The sequence below is a fragment of the Lissotriton helveticus genome, chromosome 11, assembly GCF_964261635.1.
Source record: "Lissotriton helveticus chromosome 11, aLisHel1.1, whole genome shotgun sequence".
Classification (NCBI taxonomy): Eukaryota; Metazoa; Chordata; class Amphibia; order Caudata; family Salamandridae; genus Lissotriton; species Lissotriton helveticus.
Genome location: NC_136072.1, coordinates 453,104,058 through 453,121,284, shown reverse-complemented (window position 1 = coordinate 453,121,284; position 17,227 = coordinate 453,104,058). Strand labels below are relative to the sequence as shown.

The following is a 17,227-nucleotide window of genomic DNA, read 5'->3' as shown; positions in this document are numbered from 1 at the left end:
GGCTGTTCCTGGTCAGCGGATACTCTCTGCTGCACAAATAGCAAATTTTTCCATTCTGCTGTTTACTGCCCATGCATTTGGTTTTCTGTGGCAGTAAAGTGCTTGTGTGCTCATCTCTGCACAACCAGAAACACTGGGTTGGACAATTTAGTGACCGCATCAAACATCTGACTAAAAAACATGCTTAAAAAAAACTGGAATGGACCATTCAGATTTCAGAGGATTTACAGTGTGCACAATGGTCACAGCAAACACGAAGGATCTCACATCTGGCAGCTCATCAGATGTCACACAAGGCTCATCTTTTATCATCTAAATAAAAGCGATGAAACTGAGACCCGGCTTATCCCCCAGAACTGAAACCCTAGGCGGGTAATACCCCTGGAATTTCAGCTCGCGAGACCCACCATGGGCATAATAAAACCCTCATGTGTTTTAATTCATTTACGCATGCTTGCCTGCCCTGTGCCTTCTAACTGTGTCTGCAATTCATATGATTTATGACGAAGGGGTATGTGCAATATTTGGGGTACTGGTGGGGGAGGGGCATTGATACTCTGTTGTCTTCTCAGAGGAAAGATTTAAAGGGCTGGGGGCTGGCGGGGAAACGGCTGGCAGTTAAGGTATTAAGTTTAACTGACAGAATCATGGGTAAACTTCGGCAAAGTTAATAACATGCTCTTATCTGACCCCGACACATTCGAAGCATGTAATTTACAGAAGCTCTGTCCGGGGAAGCTTGACAAACGCTCCTAAAGATGTCAGGGCAATGCTCCTGTGTAATCCAAAGCAGCTGAGGGCCCCAGCAGCCCCCATTCATCAATAAGACAGAGCATTTTAGAAGCCTTGGCTGACAAATTATTGTACAAACTGTTTCTGCTTCAAACAAACTGTGCAAAGGCCCACGCCAGGCAAAGCTTCCCATGGTGAGGAATCCTAGCTTGTGGTCAAGGTAAACTTTTTCTTGCTGATCTGCAATTACATGTAGGAAATTTCCCATATTTGTCTATTGATTTATTTATGTATTAACAGTTCTTTTTTTTTTTTTTTTAGAAATGCTCTATTTTTTTATTCTTCTGTAATTTATATATTAATGTAGATGCTTTTACATCCAGTTTTTATATCACACCAACATTCATTTTCTTACATTTTAGAACATCATTCACACAGTGGAGAGAAGTCTTTTTTGGTTAATGGCTGTGTACTGAAAATTGTAGCAGGCAACTTTTTATTAGGGGTGTCAATGAGTGACTTGTCTGAGGCAATATTTTTTAGAAAAGTTTGTGCATTTAATTTTGTGCGCCTCGTTTTCAGTTAGTCTGAGCAGGCCTGAGCAGGCCTGCAAGAGATGGTTATAATTCATTGGGGGGTCAAGATTTCTATGCACCCTATAAAAATATACGGGTGATCAGTTTGCACGTAGTTGATCCTGTTGGGAGTTAGCCGAAGTTCCACCAGTTATCCAAAATGAGTAATGGTGACCTTCACGGCTGACTACGGTCAAAGGAAGAGTTTTGGCGTCTTGGTTGGCTAATGAGAAGAAACGTTTTAGAGTAAGGCCAGCCCCTGTCACGCTGAGTTGGCAACCCTCAGATTCCACAAGCCAATCCAAGCAGCACAGCCCTCCATGACATTGTGTCAAAGAAGGATGGTGCAATGTGGGATTTCCATAGGGACGGGCAAGTTGGTTCAGACCCTGCACACCCAAAGAACACAATGTGCCTCAACTTGGTTTACAGAAAACAACCTGATCCTATGAGTCATAAGCTTAGCTCAATTTTTCCAATAACTTTAAATGTTTTTGTCTACTCTCTCAAGTGTCTGGATTTTGTGAAGTCTTACGAAACCTCTGCCATTGATCAACTAACAAGAATTTGACTTACTAGGATTTATATAAAATCGTAGTAAATCTGAATTATAATTTGAAAACACCTTTTTGGATTGACGAGATAGTCCACTGTTCATTCAAGTAGTTTTTAGCTTCATTTTTCATATACATTTACAGTGTTGGTGGGGGCACTCTACTTAAAGCCTGAAACTTTGTAATGCCATCTGTTGTTGAGGGTGCAATAAGCCTTGTGCGTGCAATTAGTTTTCAGTCAGTAATACTATGCAAATAGAGAGATGAAATTAAGGAAAATAATTTCTCTGTTTACTTTGTTGCCCGAGTTAATTTACTCCACATGATGCAACCCTTGGTAGAAGATTTTCACTAAATATTGATTAGGCCCAAACGTGTGAGCTAGGGCCCTGGTTGTGCCTATTAGGCACCTCAATGCGGAAATGGCTAAGCTCTGCTTACAATCCATTGGCTGTCATTGACTCGTTGGGTGTTGGGTGGGGCCACGACTCCGCATCGGGGGGCTTCGGGTCCTATTATGCATGTGGTGAGGTCAGATTGAAAGAAGAAATGGCACTAGTCTGTGCTAGCCAAGGTCTTATTCTTACTCGCTCTGCGTCAGAAATGATACCCATTCCAATCATCTAAAACGTATTCAAACTTTGAGGAATAAGGACTCCATTGATGGGTGAGATCTGGAACTCAACACCCAGCACCTTCTAATCTTAGTATTGAAGTAACAACAACAAACAGCACTCACATAGGATGCAATGCCTCAATGGTTCTATTGGCGCTGATCTAATATGCATTCATCTTTCTTTTGAAAAAAGATGTACGGATGGTGCAGCAGGATGTTAACTTCGTAAGCTCACTCAAAGCACACTAGAAGAGTCAAGCGTGCAAGTGGATACAATTATTAGCATCCTTCAGAGCATGGTCTCCAACAGATGGACAAAAACGTTTTATGTCTTTTCACAATGGTGGAAATTCCATAAGAAGCAATGGATCTGAATTAGTTCCTTCAAATAGGAGCTTGAGGTCTGTGTCGGAATGCAGCCTCGGTCTTCCTCTGAACATCTTCCAAGGCACTGACGGGGCCAGTGTTGTTTTTGTCTCTAGATATATTTATTGGGAAATTGCAGTGAATCATTCTTACAGTTAGAGCGGATTTACTAGGGGTAATTAAGGCGTTTTCTACTGTTATAACCGAGTTGCAATTTACAAAAGGGCTGCCTGTCAACCAGGTCTGTCGGGCTGCAATGTCGAATGCTGTGCCAGGAAGTGTGCTTTCATAACAACAGGAGAAGCCCGGCTGGCACAGACACGACCAGGGGGTGGTTATGGCAGATAGAGCCACACCACACAGCACCACAGAATCTTCAGTGACTCTCATTATTGTCTCTCTCATGCCTGTCTTCCAGCACAAATCCAATTAATGTGTAGCCATCTCTAAGCAGGAATGTGGGAGCGTTTATGTTTGCTTCAGCATGTGTTATCCAAGTCTAGACAGCCAAGATACACAAGGGAGGACTGAACACCAAGAGGTGGATTGGTTGACTCGTGATCAGTAGTACAAAAACACGGTGGAAACTTTGAAGCTACAAATAAGGGAAAAGGTCTCAAATTACATACATTTCGTCTATGACAAATTTGAGTGTGGTCACTCTTTGTTGGCCATTATTGGACTACATGCACATGACAATGGGATCATATGGATCTTGGTGCCCATTGGCGTAAACGAATGTCGCTCTAGAGGACTTTTGTGGTGGAGGAAACAGACTGTGCAACTGCCACACCCAAGACAAGTTGCTGTTGAGAATAATTTTGTGGAATACATTGCCGTGTGATGACGTGCATTCGATGCTTGGCATTCCTTCCCCCCCCCCCTCCTTTACAGAAGTCTATTTTGATGGGGTTTGAAAGTCACAATTTATGAAAAGAGGGCAAACTTTGAGAGCATGACTAAGTGCAGGCAGAGTATATGTAGAGCTCTGCTACACTTTTTTTTTAATTAACTGCAATAGGATCGTTGTTATTATAATTGCCAATTAAATATAATTACATGACTAACATTTCAATATAAAATCACAAAAAGTCCTTGGACAAAAAAAAGTTGTGTTAAAGTCCTTTAAATTTTGATAACTATGTTATATCTTTCACGTCAACACCTATGATAAGTTACAAAACACGACAGAAAAAATCTCCCAACCCTCCAGACATAGGTATACCTATAGGGTCAAAAGTGCAAGGTATTTGCAACAAACAATCAAATTAACTTTTTTGTATTTGCTTCTTACATGTATTTTAAATCATTAAATTGACATGAATCACTTTCAGCCCGAGAATCAAAGATGTGGTTTGACACCTTCGGCGGAAACATGTTGTGACAGCGCTCTCGTTCTGCGCTACATCAGAAGAATTTGAGATAATTGTTACTACTGCGGTTTAGCAATGGTATGCCAAGTGAGAGCTTGGATTTAGTTTTGTGTACAAGTATTAACACCTACTATGGCTCCTTATAGGCTTAAGTGTTAACAAATGACTAGTGGCAGTCAGATGAGATCAACACGTGATATGTCCCGGTCTGTGCCGTCTGGTCTGGTTCAGGCGTGACTGGCGGAGCCACTCCCAGTCTGTGCTGACTGTAGACAAAGGTCATCTCCAGGTGGTTGAAGGAACAAAAGTTACCAGTAAACATAAGAACAGTAGATGTTTGAAGTAATGAGTCTGTCAGAGGTCAGGTAAATATGCTATTGCTTTGCAACTGTATTCATATAGCCTCAAATCTACTAACAAGTGGTCATAGCAAATTTGTGGAAGAGTAACACGCTACTCCGTTGGAATGCTATAGGTGGAACAGCATGTGTCAGTCATGTTGGCATACATTGGTTGTGTATGAAATTGGATATGAGGACCTGTGTTGTGCTCTTATCGTGTTTTTATTGTTGCGTTCATGTGGGAACTTGAAGCAATAACAATCAAGGGATATGACCCGTAAGAGTTATATTCTGGTATAAGGATAGATATGAGATACGATTGTGCATTGTTGCCTGTGGGAAGTGTCTTGGTGTGCTGCGTGAAATGCAGTGACTGCTTAGACCATATTGCTGCAAGCGTGCAGCTGCACCCAAGCTAGCGAATTGGAAAAGCGTGAGCAGAGTTGCAGTCATGAATGAGGATACCGACCATCATTCGCGACGTCTGTGGCATTCAGTTTATGCCCACTGAATACAACACCTAATAAGATATGCAGAGGACAAGGGTGCTGCTACCTTGGGAGAAGGAGTTTGGTTGTGAAAGCAGTTTTTTGAGCTAGGCTGGGCAGGGCATGCTGTAGGAGGCATGTATTTGAGTATGGTATTGAAGCCCGCAACATTGTCCGCCCATATTTGTCATTGGCTTGTGTCATTGCCCTTCGTAAATCCTGGCTACTGATTTGTTAATAGACTTGTTAGTCCCTCCTTAGTACAGTCTTGTCTTCATTTGTAACCACCTATGAGGACAGGCCATTTTATTACAGGGTACATCTCTTTTTCGTCTGTATGCACTATTTTCGTTAATGCGTTTCTTCTATTGCAGGCACTATATGCTTTCCTGCAACATTCAGCGTATCATACGCGCTTTCACAGGGCACTTTTACAAAAAAAAAAGCATTTGTTTGTCAACTTGACAAACAAATGCTGTCTTGGGTAAAAGCGCTTCATACCGCACTTTCACTTTAATAGCGGCTGCAGATCTTTCTTTAGACACAGCTCTTCTAAAGAAAGGGGAAGGGCAACTATTAATGTGAAAGCACAGCATGGGGCGCTTGTAAACAACAAGCATTTGCAATGGAATAGGTCTTGCATTTTAGAAACTTTGACCTATTGTGTTGTAAATGAGAATGCCTTTTATTAGTGTGTTGTTTTTTAAACATAAATAAAAGGCATTGTCATTTAGAATGCCAATGGCTGAAAATCTTGCAACTGTGAGACCTATTGCAAATGCCTGTTATAATATTGCAGATGTGCAAAGTCTTTTTTTGCCACTAAGTTTTGGAAGGTTCCAGGCTTTCGCCTTTGGCAACGTTTTCAAAAGTGCTGTGTTAAAAATAAGAACACAGAACATTTTACACAGATTGTAATTTGAGTACCATCACCTGGCCGTTTCAAAACGTCAAAACGTGCACCAACGGCAGGAAATTTTCCTTGAGAAAAGTGGCAACCCTATAGGAACATGGGGACGTGACACTCTCACAGGACAGATAGCACCGCCATCTCTCTTAGCTGGTAGCTTTGCACTTTCTGAATACACCCGTTCTCTCTCGCACACACACCCACACACAGGTCATCCCCATAAAAAAGCAAGGGTAGGAACACGCTCAGCCCTTAATCTCTTCCCCACTGCTCTGCAGGGCTGCCCCTGGTCCGGCTTCACACAGAGCCTCCCCCCTACAAGGTGCTGATGAATAAACCAGCCCTGACAGCCGAGCCGTCAATCACGCTGATGAGATCTGCAGACCAGGGCGCGCGCTTCTTTCGAGCACTAAGTGCAAAGCAAACAAGCACTTATCTGATGCTTCCCACTTCCAAGACGGCTTAACTTTTGGCTCATGCTGCTGCGGAAGGTGTTTGTTTGCAATGATTGATGTCGCCGGCAACACACCGTGTGCTCTGACATTTGCTGGGGGAATCTTCGAGTTGTCGAAGAACAAAGGACTGTGGGACAGATTTATGGACGTCCACTTAGCAATGAGCATAGCCTCGTATGTCAACTTTTCACCCGTGACATCACAAATATGTGGAATGTGCGAGTACCTGGGCATCTTAAGTAGGTTGTACCTTATGCTTGTTGTACTAAGCTGCTCTTATGCATAGAATTAAACGTCATCATACCCCGAGCACTGATCTTCATATATTCGTTTTTAGTGAGGAGTGGCTAGATAGATGCATGGATGTATGAGGAAAACAATGGACGTAAGGGTGTACAAGTGTAAGGGAGGCAGGATGCGTGAAAGGGTGGATCGATGGATGATGATATAAAGGATGGATGGATGGATGAGTGAGTGAAAGGCTGGCTGGATGGAGTGAAAGGTTGGATGGATGGATATTTGAAAGGATGAATGGATGAGTGAGGGAATAGGTATAAAGATGATGAGTGAAAGAATGGATGAAGAGTGAAAGGGAGGGTAACTGGATGGCTGGATTGATGAGTGAAAGTATTAATGGATGGATGGGTTGAAGGGTGGATGGGCGGGAGAAAGGGTGGATGAATGAAAGGGAGGACGGGTGATGGAGTGGAAGGGTGGATGGGTGGCTAGAGTGAAATGGTGGCTGGATGAGTGGAACGGTGAATGGGTGGAAAGGTGGATGGATGAGCAAAAGGATGGATGGATCATTGAAAGGGTGAATGAATGGATGATGAAAGGGTGATGAATAAGTGAAAGGATGGATGGCTGTGGCTGGGCAGATGGATAGGTTTGATGGATGGATTTGAAGATGGGTGGATAGGTTTTGATATGCATGGGTGGACAGATGGACAGACGAAATAGATGAAACATTGAAGGGATGACAGAATGCAAAGGTGAAATGGTGAATATTAGCAGGTAATGGAAGGAAGAAAAGGTGATTGGGTAGATCCTTCGATCGAAGAGATAAGCAAGCTCTTCTGGTGATGACTTGCCTCACCTGCTTGGTTCCGTAAGAGCTTTGTTACAAAGTGGGGGGTATTTTACTTTTCTGGCTCCCTTGAAATCTTTAGAAGCACTGCTCATGATGGTGCAAATCTGCTATCTTCCATTTAAGATTGGGACACTGATTGCCATATTACCTAATGCCTGCTACTGATCATAACTGGATATTTCTAATTGCTCCACACATGGAAAAACTATTTGACGGCTTTCCTTACATTATGTTTTACATATTTCATCAAACGGCACAAATACATTGCTCTCATTGGCTACGCGAGACACCTTCTTTGGCAGGTTGTCCCATAGGATCCTGCTCCCTGATACGAAAAAATATATATATTAGTACTTAGGGCCTTGCTGACTCTCCCCATTTATTTTTAAGTTTAAAGAGAGAGTCATTAAAATCATAAAGGGAAAACATTCATCGAAATACATGTGAATACTCTCCCCATTTAAACCACAGAGGTTAACCCCTTAGAAGACTGATGTTTGAGGGGTTCTTTGTATTTTTGGTTGTATCAGCTTGGGTTCTCATTGTAAAAAACAAAATACCTTAATGCCCCACTCAGAAGTGGGATATGTATCAAATAGCTAAGTACAACGTTGTGGGGCTAAAATGTAGCGGATCGACGGTTGGAGTTATTTCAAAATGAATGACAAGCAATTGAGGTTCTTGCTATCCTAGTGAGGCTCAGATTGTTAAGCCACATAATACTACAATCCAGTCAATTTTTCATAAAGACCAACAAATATACAATTGATCTCCACTCAAGTTTCGCATAATCAAAATCTTCCTCCTACAAATTCATTATACAGATCCTGAAAAACAGACTGGAATCTACTAAGTGATTAGCGACCACAGTCTCATGGATTTGTTGTACGCACAATGCGAAGGGAAGCTTATGCAAAATTGTAGGCCCTACAAACCTCATCTCAATTGAAATTCTACTGTGCTCTCATGTGCAGTTTAGCCAGACCAAAAAGCACTCACCTTTTGCGTGCAATATGTGGTATCGCCCAAACTGTCCCCGAGAGCAGATTGGAATTTCAAAAGAGACAGGCAGTGAAGGCCCTATCAATATACAAAACAGAAAGTTCTGGTTACAACACTTCATACTCGCACGTATGTCATATCGAATATATTTCATGCAAAATGGTTTGCTTCAAATTTCTCTAAAAATACAGGAGCATTTGTGATGTATTATGTATACAAATATGTTGTGACTTTCAACAATAAACACCGGGGTCATGTTATTATTTCTGTCTGACACTGGTTTCTCGGAATTCAAGTAAAAAAAAAAAAAGACCTGGCAGCATTGCCATGATCACTTCCTGCGTAAGCAGGGACTTCAAAACTGTACAAATGTTTACCCCTCCCAGCCTCTGTTTCCTGCTATCCCACATTCGTTCATTTCTCATTCGCCCTCAATTAATATCCCCAGTGATACCGCAATCACTTTACAGGGCTTTCTTACAGCCAGACATGCCCAACAAAATCGCTCTTGACATGCAGGCAAACAAACAAAAGATCAAATTTCTCTTGTTCCTATAACCGCCCCTCGGTGGAGGAATGACTGTCTGCTTGCTGTACAATGAAGACAATAAAATGCCAGAAAATGCACAATAAACATTGGTGTCAAGTTCTTGGTAGCTTTTGCTGGTGTTCAGTTTTGGGTGAGGTAAATAAAATTGGGCTCAGTAATGGAAAATCTGCCCAAGTGTACATGATGCACATATTCAGGATCATGGGCGTTCTTAAAAGCAAGCAAAATGCAATTATCTTGATTTAAGAACTACAAGACGGAATGGCGACATTCTGAATGTACACCAGAAGATTTCTGCTCCTGGTAATAGTACTCTGAGTTCTTAGCAGAGTCGACCAAAAACTCAGGATTAGGATTCAAAAATACTTGGTAGGATGGAATCAGGGCAAAGTGGCGAAGTGGTGAAGATGGTGAACCAGTAGGGTGTGGGGTGATTGGCATGGACTGACAAGATGAGAATTTGGTCTTTACCCCCTGCATTTCCCTAGATTTCAATGTTTATTAAAGCAAATATTACCTGCAGTGATAATTCTTTGCATACTGAAAGAATAGTTGAAGGCAGCTTGGGAAACTGATCAAACTTGAGCGAATGACTTGTAGGGTGGCACTCTAGACCATCAGACCATGAGGCCCGGAAACACGACGGATTTCCAGTTTAATATGCATAATATAGTAATAATTTTAATTTCTTGGTTGATTTTGTAAGTAATAACTACTTTCTTACGTTTAACATTTTCCAACAGTATAGTTAGTTATAGCGGTGTTACAGCTTATGAAGGTTAACTTAAGTAAACAACGAACAAACTTAATGGTATAGGTTACATCCAACGAATCAACGAGACTCACAAGATTGTGGTTTCCCTGAAAAACCTATATGGCTCCTACCTTCACAGACCATTGTTGAGCTCTTCAGTGTCAACCATATCTCACCTTAACAGGCCAACCTTCCTGATCTATTATGTATTCTTTCAGTCTATGAGCGATCACACCACTCACTGCTTGGGACTGGCCAACTGCTTTGGCTAATAAAATATTCACACAGTGTTTGACAACTCCTCGTCTTTTTACGCTAGCCTTGCTTTCTCCCAATTTTGTCCCTGTGGTACTATTCTATCAAGTATTTACCTTCTGCTATCTAATGCGATAAAGCACTCCCAAGCAATCTTGCCACAAAGGAAACAAAAAGAAATGGAATCTCCATTTTGTCTTCAGTGGACGTGTTGGCTTTTAAAGGGTGGCTCCAAAGGACTAAAGATCTCTTTCTCTGAAAGCATGGAAGGGTTTGAGTGTCCATTGTGCCTGTGGTCAGTGCAAGTCTTGGTTCTTCAGCTTGCTTTCTTCATTTTTTCATAAATTTACTACTGTATTAATGAGTCTGCCTTTAAAGAAGTTTCATTTTTTAGGATGCATTTATAAAAATGATGCTTCCATTTTAGACATGTTGTAATAATGTTAATAATGCATACCCATTTCTCATTGTCTTTCTTATTGCAGAACATGGTTGGGCTTTTCAATATCCAAACCTACGACAAGAAGACAATTTTACAGACTTTGCTAGGTCTGCGCCTTGCGTTTTGGAATGCCCTGGAAGCATAAAGTGCTGAAGCAACTCATTCAATGTTGTGGAATGCTGTACCTATTGATATGGCATTGATCACTCAATTTGCACTAAATACCAAATTTCCTAGAGATGGTATAAAGACGGTTATTAATACTCCATTAATACCTTGTGTTTTAACCATGTCAAGGAACTCATGTCTGGTTAGCTAAGCGATATCTTATTGCACTGTCATTTCTGTATCAAGGGTGCAAAGGATACACCGTTTGGAACGAAGTAGATAGCAGGCGATAAATTAAGAGAAATGAAGAACGCTGTTTTACTGTTTTGCGGGAAGTTTGTTATTCAACATGGAATAACACAGGCCTGAAGGTATCAGACCAACTATTTCACATTTTTGAGTTCGGTTTCCTCTATAAATTCACCCTGATTTCTAGGAAGAAATATGCAACTATAGTCAGGTATAACTGTAATAGGAATGAATATTAATAGAGGTTGCACAAGCATTTTCAACAAAATTCCTCCTCCTATTCTGTCAGAGATAAGCTGGATGCCCGAAGAGCAACTACCGCTGTCAAAGGGAGAGCAACCATCAAACTCTTTTATAGGATCTGGCATTGCAGGAGTCCCAGTTGGAAAATATACCTCTTCAAACCAGAATGTATTACAGTTTCCAAGAAACCCGATGAGATTATTCTGCACGATCTTAGGGTTTTTTCCCCCTACTGGGGTTTCTTTAAAAGCCATAAAGTTGTGCATCCCCAGCTGGTGCGATGGGCTTCTGTGGAACTTAATTACATTCACTGTTAAGGGAAAAATACAGAAAATGGGTTTATGAACTTTTGCCTGAAGGCAAAAATGTTTATTCCATTGCCTTTGCTATTCATTCTTTTCAACTCCACTGCCTTTGAACTTTGCAGGCTTCTGCAGAGTTATCGCCGCGGTGCAGAGACCAGCCGGATGCAAACCACAAGTTGAGGAGCCGGAAAGGAGCACAGATATGTGAGCTGTTATTTTGACCACCCTTTGTGCCATTAAAATCTCATTTTCTGCCTATTAGGATGCCCTCTCGCTGCTGTGGCACTGGTGATAGTCAGTGATTAGTGTGTAATTGGCTATAATTGTCTTTTCACTTTTCATTTGTGTCACTCAGAGCTGCTCTGTGTTTTCTTCCACACTCAAAAGGAGAGAGTGGGGTGCAGGAAGATGAAGCTGTTGGCACCACCCTCTCTCTCAGCTCTGTAGAGACAGCTGATTGTAATTATAGATTGCATCCAGAAAGTGACATGGCTTTGAATTTGGCGGACAGCACGCTCCCGCTCGCACCTGAGCTAGGCGCGCACTCAGAGACACAGCCCGGCGTACTTAGGGCGCACTAATAATGTCAATTTCAGACAGATGCTGCCTGTAGGAAATTCAACCAACCTTTTGACACTCAATTATCTAGGCAATTTATTAACAAGATCTTGCAAGAAAAGCTCATACTCTAATGCAAATTAGAAAAACAATTATGCCATTCAATTATTTGCATATTCCCGAGCACTAATAGCCCTTTCCATTAATGCATTCCACTGGGCAATATCTCTAACTCATCTCTCTCCCGTGTAAGACCTATTTTTACCTTTCAGAAATGGTCTTGATACGTTATGTTATTTTTCGACAACCCAGTACGCGGACCCAAGAGACCCTAGGGGTAGTGTGCAGTACAAAAAATGCGATTAGTCAGTCCAGTCAGCCAGTCACTCAAAGCTAATTGAGTTATGCGGTTTCAAGGGCAAACTTTTAGCTCAGTGTAGATTTCTAACACTCTCTCAACTGAGCTCTGGCAGCTGCCAGCCTGAAAACCTGTGCATGAAACCAGACTCTAGAACGAGCCCTAATTCAACATCCATTCCCCACAGCAGTTTAGGAAACTTTGAAAAAACAAACTATTCAAACTTGCCTTTAAATTAATTCAACACAGAGCATGGGTCGTGATCAAACACTTTTGGACATGGTGTACTACCCATCCTTCTGGACTCTAACCACAGGTCCATAACGCTGCGCTCCTTCACGCCTCTATTTAGTGCTCTGAACTGATAGAGACGCATAGCACTTTATAAAACTTCATAATGAATAAATAAAATAATAAAATGAACTAGAAATTAACACAACTTCATGGAATCCGCAGACACACAAGGTTAAAGGGCACAGAATGGTTTTAGCTGTTACCTCATAAAAGATGCATATGGTCAGATGCTATTGTAGACTGCCCTGCACTGAGCAGAGAAATACGTGTAAAAAAACTTGGAAATAAAAAGTCTGCATTTCAAATACACAACAAAGTTTTCAGAGTGAAAATCCCCAAATATTTTTTTCAAAAAGTCGTCAAACATTAATATTTCTACTTTTTTAAACACACGCACACACACACACAAAACAAAAGTGCGTGAGCCATGGATTTCAGTGTAGCCAGAGGGGGTGCAAAGGAAACTGGCCAAGTGAGATCATGTGGCTTGAATAAAGAATGCTTTATGGTTCGCATTTGGCAAAGTGTGACCCTGTTGCCTAAGGTAATGGACTACTCGCTACTGCTGCACAGAAAAACTTGTGTCTACAAAAGAAACTGACCTGAGGTGAAAGGCCATTGCCAATGGCGGGGTTCATGGGGTTTGAGGGCCCAGATGGAGGCACAAAACTGTCTGTGTAGCTCGAAAACCCGTGCCTGCTGCTGGGCAGGCAGTACGCAGAGCTGCTGTCTGGATTCGACGGGTGGCTGCTTTGGTGGACATTGCTTGGAGGCAGAGGCTGCGGCCTGTGGACTGTGTTGCTTGGGTCGGACATCGCTGCAAAGGAAAGCACAGACATTTTCAAAATGGCTTCTCACAGATATGGATGTCACAAATTACGCAACCAGGGGATCAAGGGAACAAACTAAAAAGGGGCGCAGTACTGCTAAGATGCTTACGGCAGTTTGAAGTTCTTTGGAAATTTATTTTAGATCTTTTGGTCTCATCAGTCCGATGGACACTTCACCAAACCCACCTTCCATGGGTAGCACCCAGGCAATAATGTGAATACGTCAAACGTTCATAGTGTTTAACCACACACCACTCTGCACTGCTTTTTAGCAACTAGAAATGTCTTTAGAGGAAACATGCAGTATTCCATCTAAAGTGACAATCAAAATAATGGTTGATGGACAATTTGTTGGCACGGACACAATTCTACACTCAGCTCAAATAATCAATTTCGGTCTTAAGGTATACCTTGTGGGATGGACGTTGGTTGGTATGAGGACTCCGTCAGCTGGTATGTTGGCAGAGCTGGCATTGCAGAAGGGGGAAACCCTCCAGGGATCAGGTGGTTGAAAGCCATCAGTTGATTGGCCCCTGCTTGTTTCCTCCATCGGGCGCGGCGGTTGCTAAACCACACCTAAAGATTTGAAACAAACAGACTTTATTATGAAATGCCGCCCTGAATTGTATTACACCACACATCTTTGAGGAAAACGTTGAACACTGAACTGAATATGTTCTTACTTTCTTTCTTGAGTCACGTGATAGACCCTGAGGTTTCACTATAAACTTGCTGAGAAGTTTGCACAGCTCCACTCATCGATTAAATGCATTTTCTTTAAACACATATTTACATGAAACTTCATGAAACAATACTTTTAACATGCACCAGGCATACTCATTTTCACAATGAATTATGCTCCCTGCAGATCTGGTGAGAGAAGCCTTGGCCCCAGATAGATTTAAATATTTGGAATTTTTAGTGATGAAAAGTGTTTGTAGGTTATGTTGAAAACATGAGTTGTATTTAATTGCTTTATTTCTCTAACCCATATGTTTGAGGTCATGAAAGAGGATTTCCCTTTGCGCTACATAGACCTTATCTGCCCTACACTTGGCCTCAACTTGTAAATTTGCTATGTGCTGCATGCAATATAGATGAAAGTTGAAATCGATGACGTCTTTGAGCTGTGGTTAGTAGACAACTATGTGAAAAAACAATAATTTCCAGAATAAAAGATTATTTTTTTTTAAATAATAGCTTAGCAACTTTTCTATACCACTAAAATTTGAAGCCCTGTGTTGCTCATCTCAGATGATTCGTTTGATCGGATTCACTATTTTCTGCTGCAGTTTACTAACCGCTGATTACAATCAGCAAGCATGCCACCAAATGTGCACGAGAAGTAAGGGAACATATTCTCCTGGCTTAGGGTGAATACAGTATTTTTGGAAATATCCTTTACTGAAAATCAAACAGGGAAAAAATCAGCAACGTTTGCTGGCAAGCATAGAATAGACAGCCTCTGAAAGAGTAGTTTTCTTTCAAATTAGGCACGAAACGTCGTCTTTTCCAAACCTGCTCTGGTATTTTAATCAATGATTGACTTGGATATGTTGCCCCATGCTGGGTTAAGTGGAAGATCCGTGTGTTAGATGTTCGAGGGAATTTGTGAGGCGATAGATCATAGCGCCTGTGCGAGACATGATGGGTCCCCAAGGAGCTGAGGAAACCGTAAGGAATGCGAGCGAGTCACAGGGTTAAAGCCACATTAAGACAGCTGCTGTGTGTGTGGGGGGTGACTTCTGTTTTTCTGGCTAACGCTTGAGTCGCCGACTTGGGAAAAAAGCACAAACAGCCTCTAAAGGATTTGATACCATTAACAACAGGAACGCCATGGCCCTTTGAGGGCCATATTTGTGTAGAGCTCCAGGCAAGTCAACCCTAACATCAACCTGCCCTAGATGGTTTGATCTGTCATGGTGCGTCACCGGGCGTGCTGGGGGCGCTGTCCTGTCACAGTGTCCTGCCAAAGCACTAATCAGAAGTGAGGGGAACAGCTGTGAACCAGCAGTAAAAAATATGGATGCTAGGGAATAAAGGGACTTTTAAGTGGAAATAGCCCAATATGTTTCACACTGATGTTTATTGGTCCCCCGGCTCTTTGCCCCAGGCATGATCTATTATCTGCAGTTGTTTGCCTCTGTCTTCCAGCATCTGCCCTAAACTTTATCTATGGATGTGGCACAAAATCCATTGGAAAATCACAACGAATTGCTAAAGAAAATTTAACTAACTTTTTAGGTTAAAGTCTAAAATAAGATTTATTTGCAAGTTGCGCTTACACATTTTTGGAGTTCTGTGATGGTGGCACATCCATCTTCCAGAGGGATATTCATGCCAGATGATCTCAAAAAGTCTACTCATCTTGTTTTGGGGCATGCACTCATCTTTCTTAGGGCACAGTGTTTTTCTTATATTTACCTGTTGTGCAATTTCTCAAATGTTTATTGCCCTACTGCAAGTCCATAAAAAGTGAAGAACCTTGTGTTCTGGGCAAAGAGAATAAAAATTAGGCTATTGGAATGCTACCCTGGAATTTATACCATATATAATGTACCATTATTATTATATATTAATGGAAAGCAATATCCTGGAACCTATACCATCTATGATTATATTCAATACCATCTCAACTAAATTGGAAAAGGATAATGTCTGTGTTTGCTGGCACAGTCATGTCTCCAACTTGCAAGATGCACCAGGCCTTAATAATGTATATGCAGATGATCAGAATGTTGTATGCTATTTATTACTGTGGGCGAAATTTTAATCATGCTGGAATAATTTGCGTAATTTCAGAAATCTCACCATACACTTGTTACCCAAAATTCCTATGACACCAATTCACCACTAAATAACGTAATTATGTACCATTGCTGGTAAAAATTTACAGCGGAATGCGCCATTCGCGGTTAAAAACTATACCGCAGATGCGCACAAACTACAGAAAGTGAGCAGCTGTTGGTCATGGTGCTCTGTTTCGATGCATCCTCGTGTCAAAATTGATGTGAGGATGCATTTCATGCTAAAATATAGCGCAAAATGATGGATTACTTTACATATAATTATGCATAATTTGCTGAAATTTCGGATAATTATATGAATTTTGTCCACCACTATTTATTGCCATTGTTGTGTGTGGGTAGAAGCCATGAGCCATGATGCCCTCCAACTCCTTCAACAATGGTAATATATAGAATATTATATTCCGCACACCTGCATGTATGGATTATGCTCAGGTATTTTCTCATGTGTATTTATTTTAACACACTGTATTTCATCAAAACTGTTATGAAAGGGGCTACATCTAATGCAGCAACATAAAATCACTCTGCAGCAACATGACTATTAGGAAAGATGTTTCCATGTGAAAAGTAATTGTTAAATGCAGGCTGTGAGGCCTTACAATTATTTTATCATGTGACTTCTGTTGTACTGTAGTAATAAATTCAAATTTGACCTTTGCACCCTAGTGATACATTTGTGAATATGCGTTTATTAGAACAATTACTCTAAACAATGTGCCATGGGTCCACATTTAATTTCACTTCCATGGATCAAAACAATGTCTGAGTTGAGAAGCAGTGTGGCATGAGGCATGGAAAATGATGTGTGTCGACAAGGATGGGTGGTCCCTTTCAGAAGATGAAAGGGAGGCAAAGTGGAACATAGGGCTGACGATCTCTCTGTGGGAGATTCAAAGTTTTCAATAAAGTGATCAGAAGTGAAGGAGACACAGATGCAAGACAGCTTGAGCATATGCACAAAACAACGGT

General features: G+C 41.4%; 1 protein-coding gene across 4 annotated transcripts in view; it reads right to left on the bottom strand.

The window, feature by feature from the left end:
* The window catches only part of PAX3 (paired box 3), a 120,129-nt gene that overhangs the window by 10,115 nt on the left and 92,787 nt on the right, over window positions 1-17,227 (bottom strand). For 3 of the 4 annotated variants that reach the window (XM_078665980.1, XM_078665977.1, XM_078665979.1), the window contains 3 exons: window positions 13,859-14,024; window positions 13,221-13,435; window positions 8,500-8,580 (listed from right to left, as the gene is read on the bottom strand). In XM_078665980.1, coding sequence (XP_078522106.1) covers window positions 8,500-8,580; window positions 13,221-13,435; window positions 13,859-14,024 — 462 coding nt within the window. The remainder of the gene's footprint in view (window positions 1-8,499; window positions 8,581-13,220; window positions 13,436-13,858; window positions 14,025-17,227) is intronic. The other variant, XM_078665978.1, reaches the window with a different exon arrangement.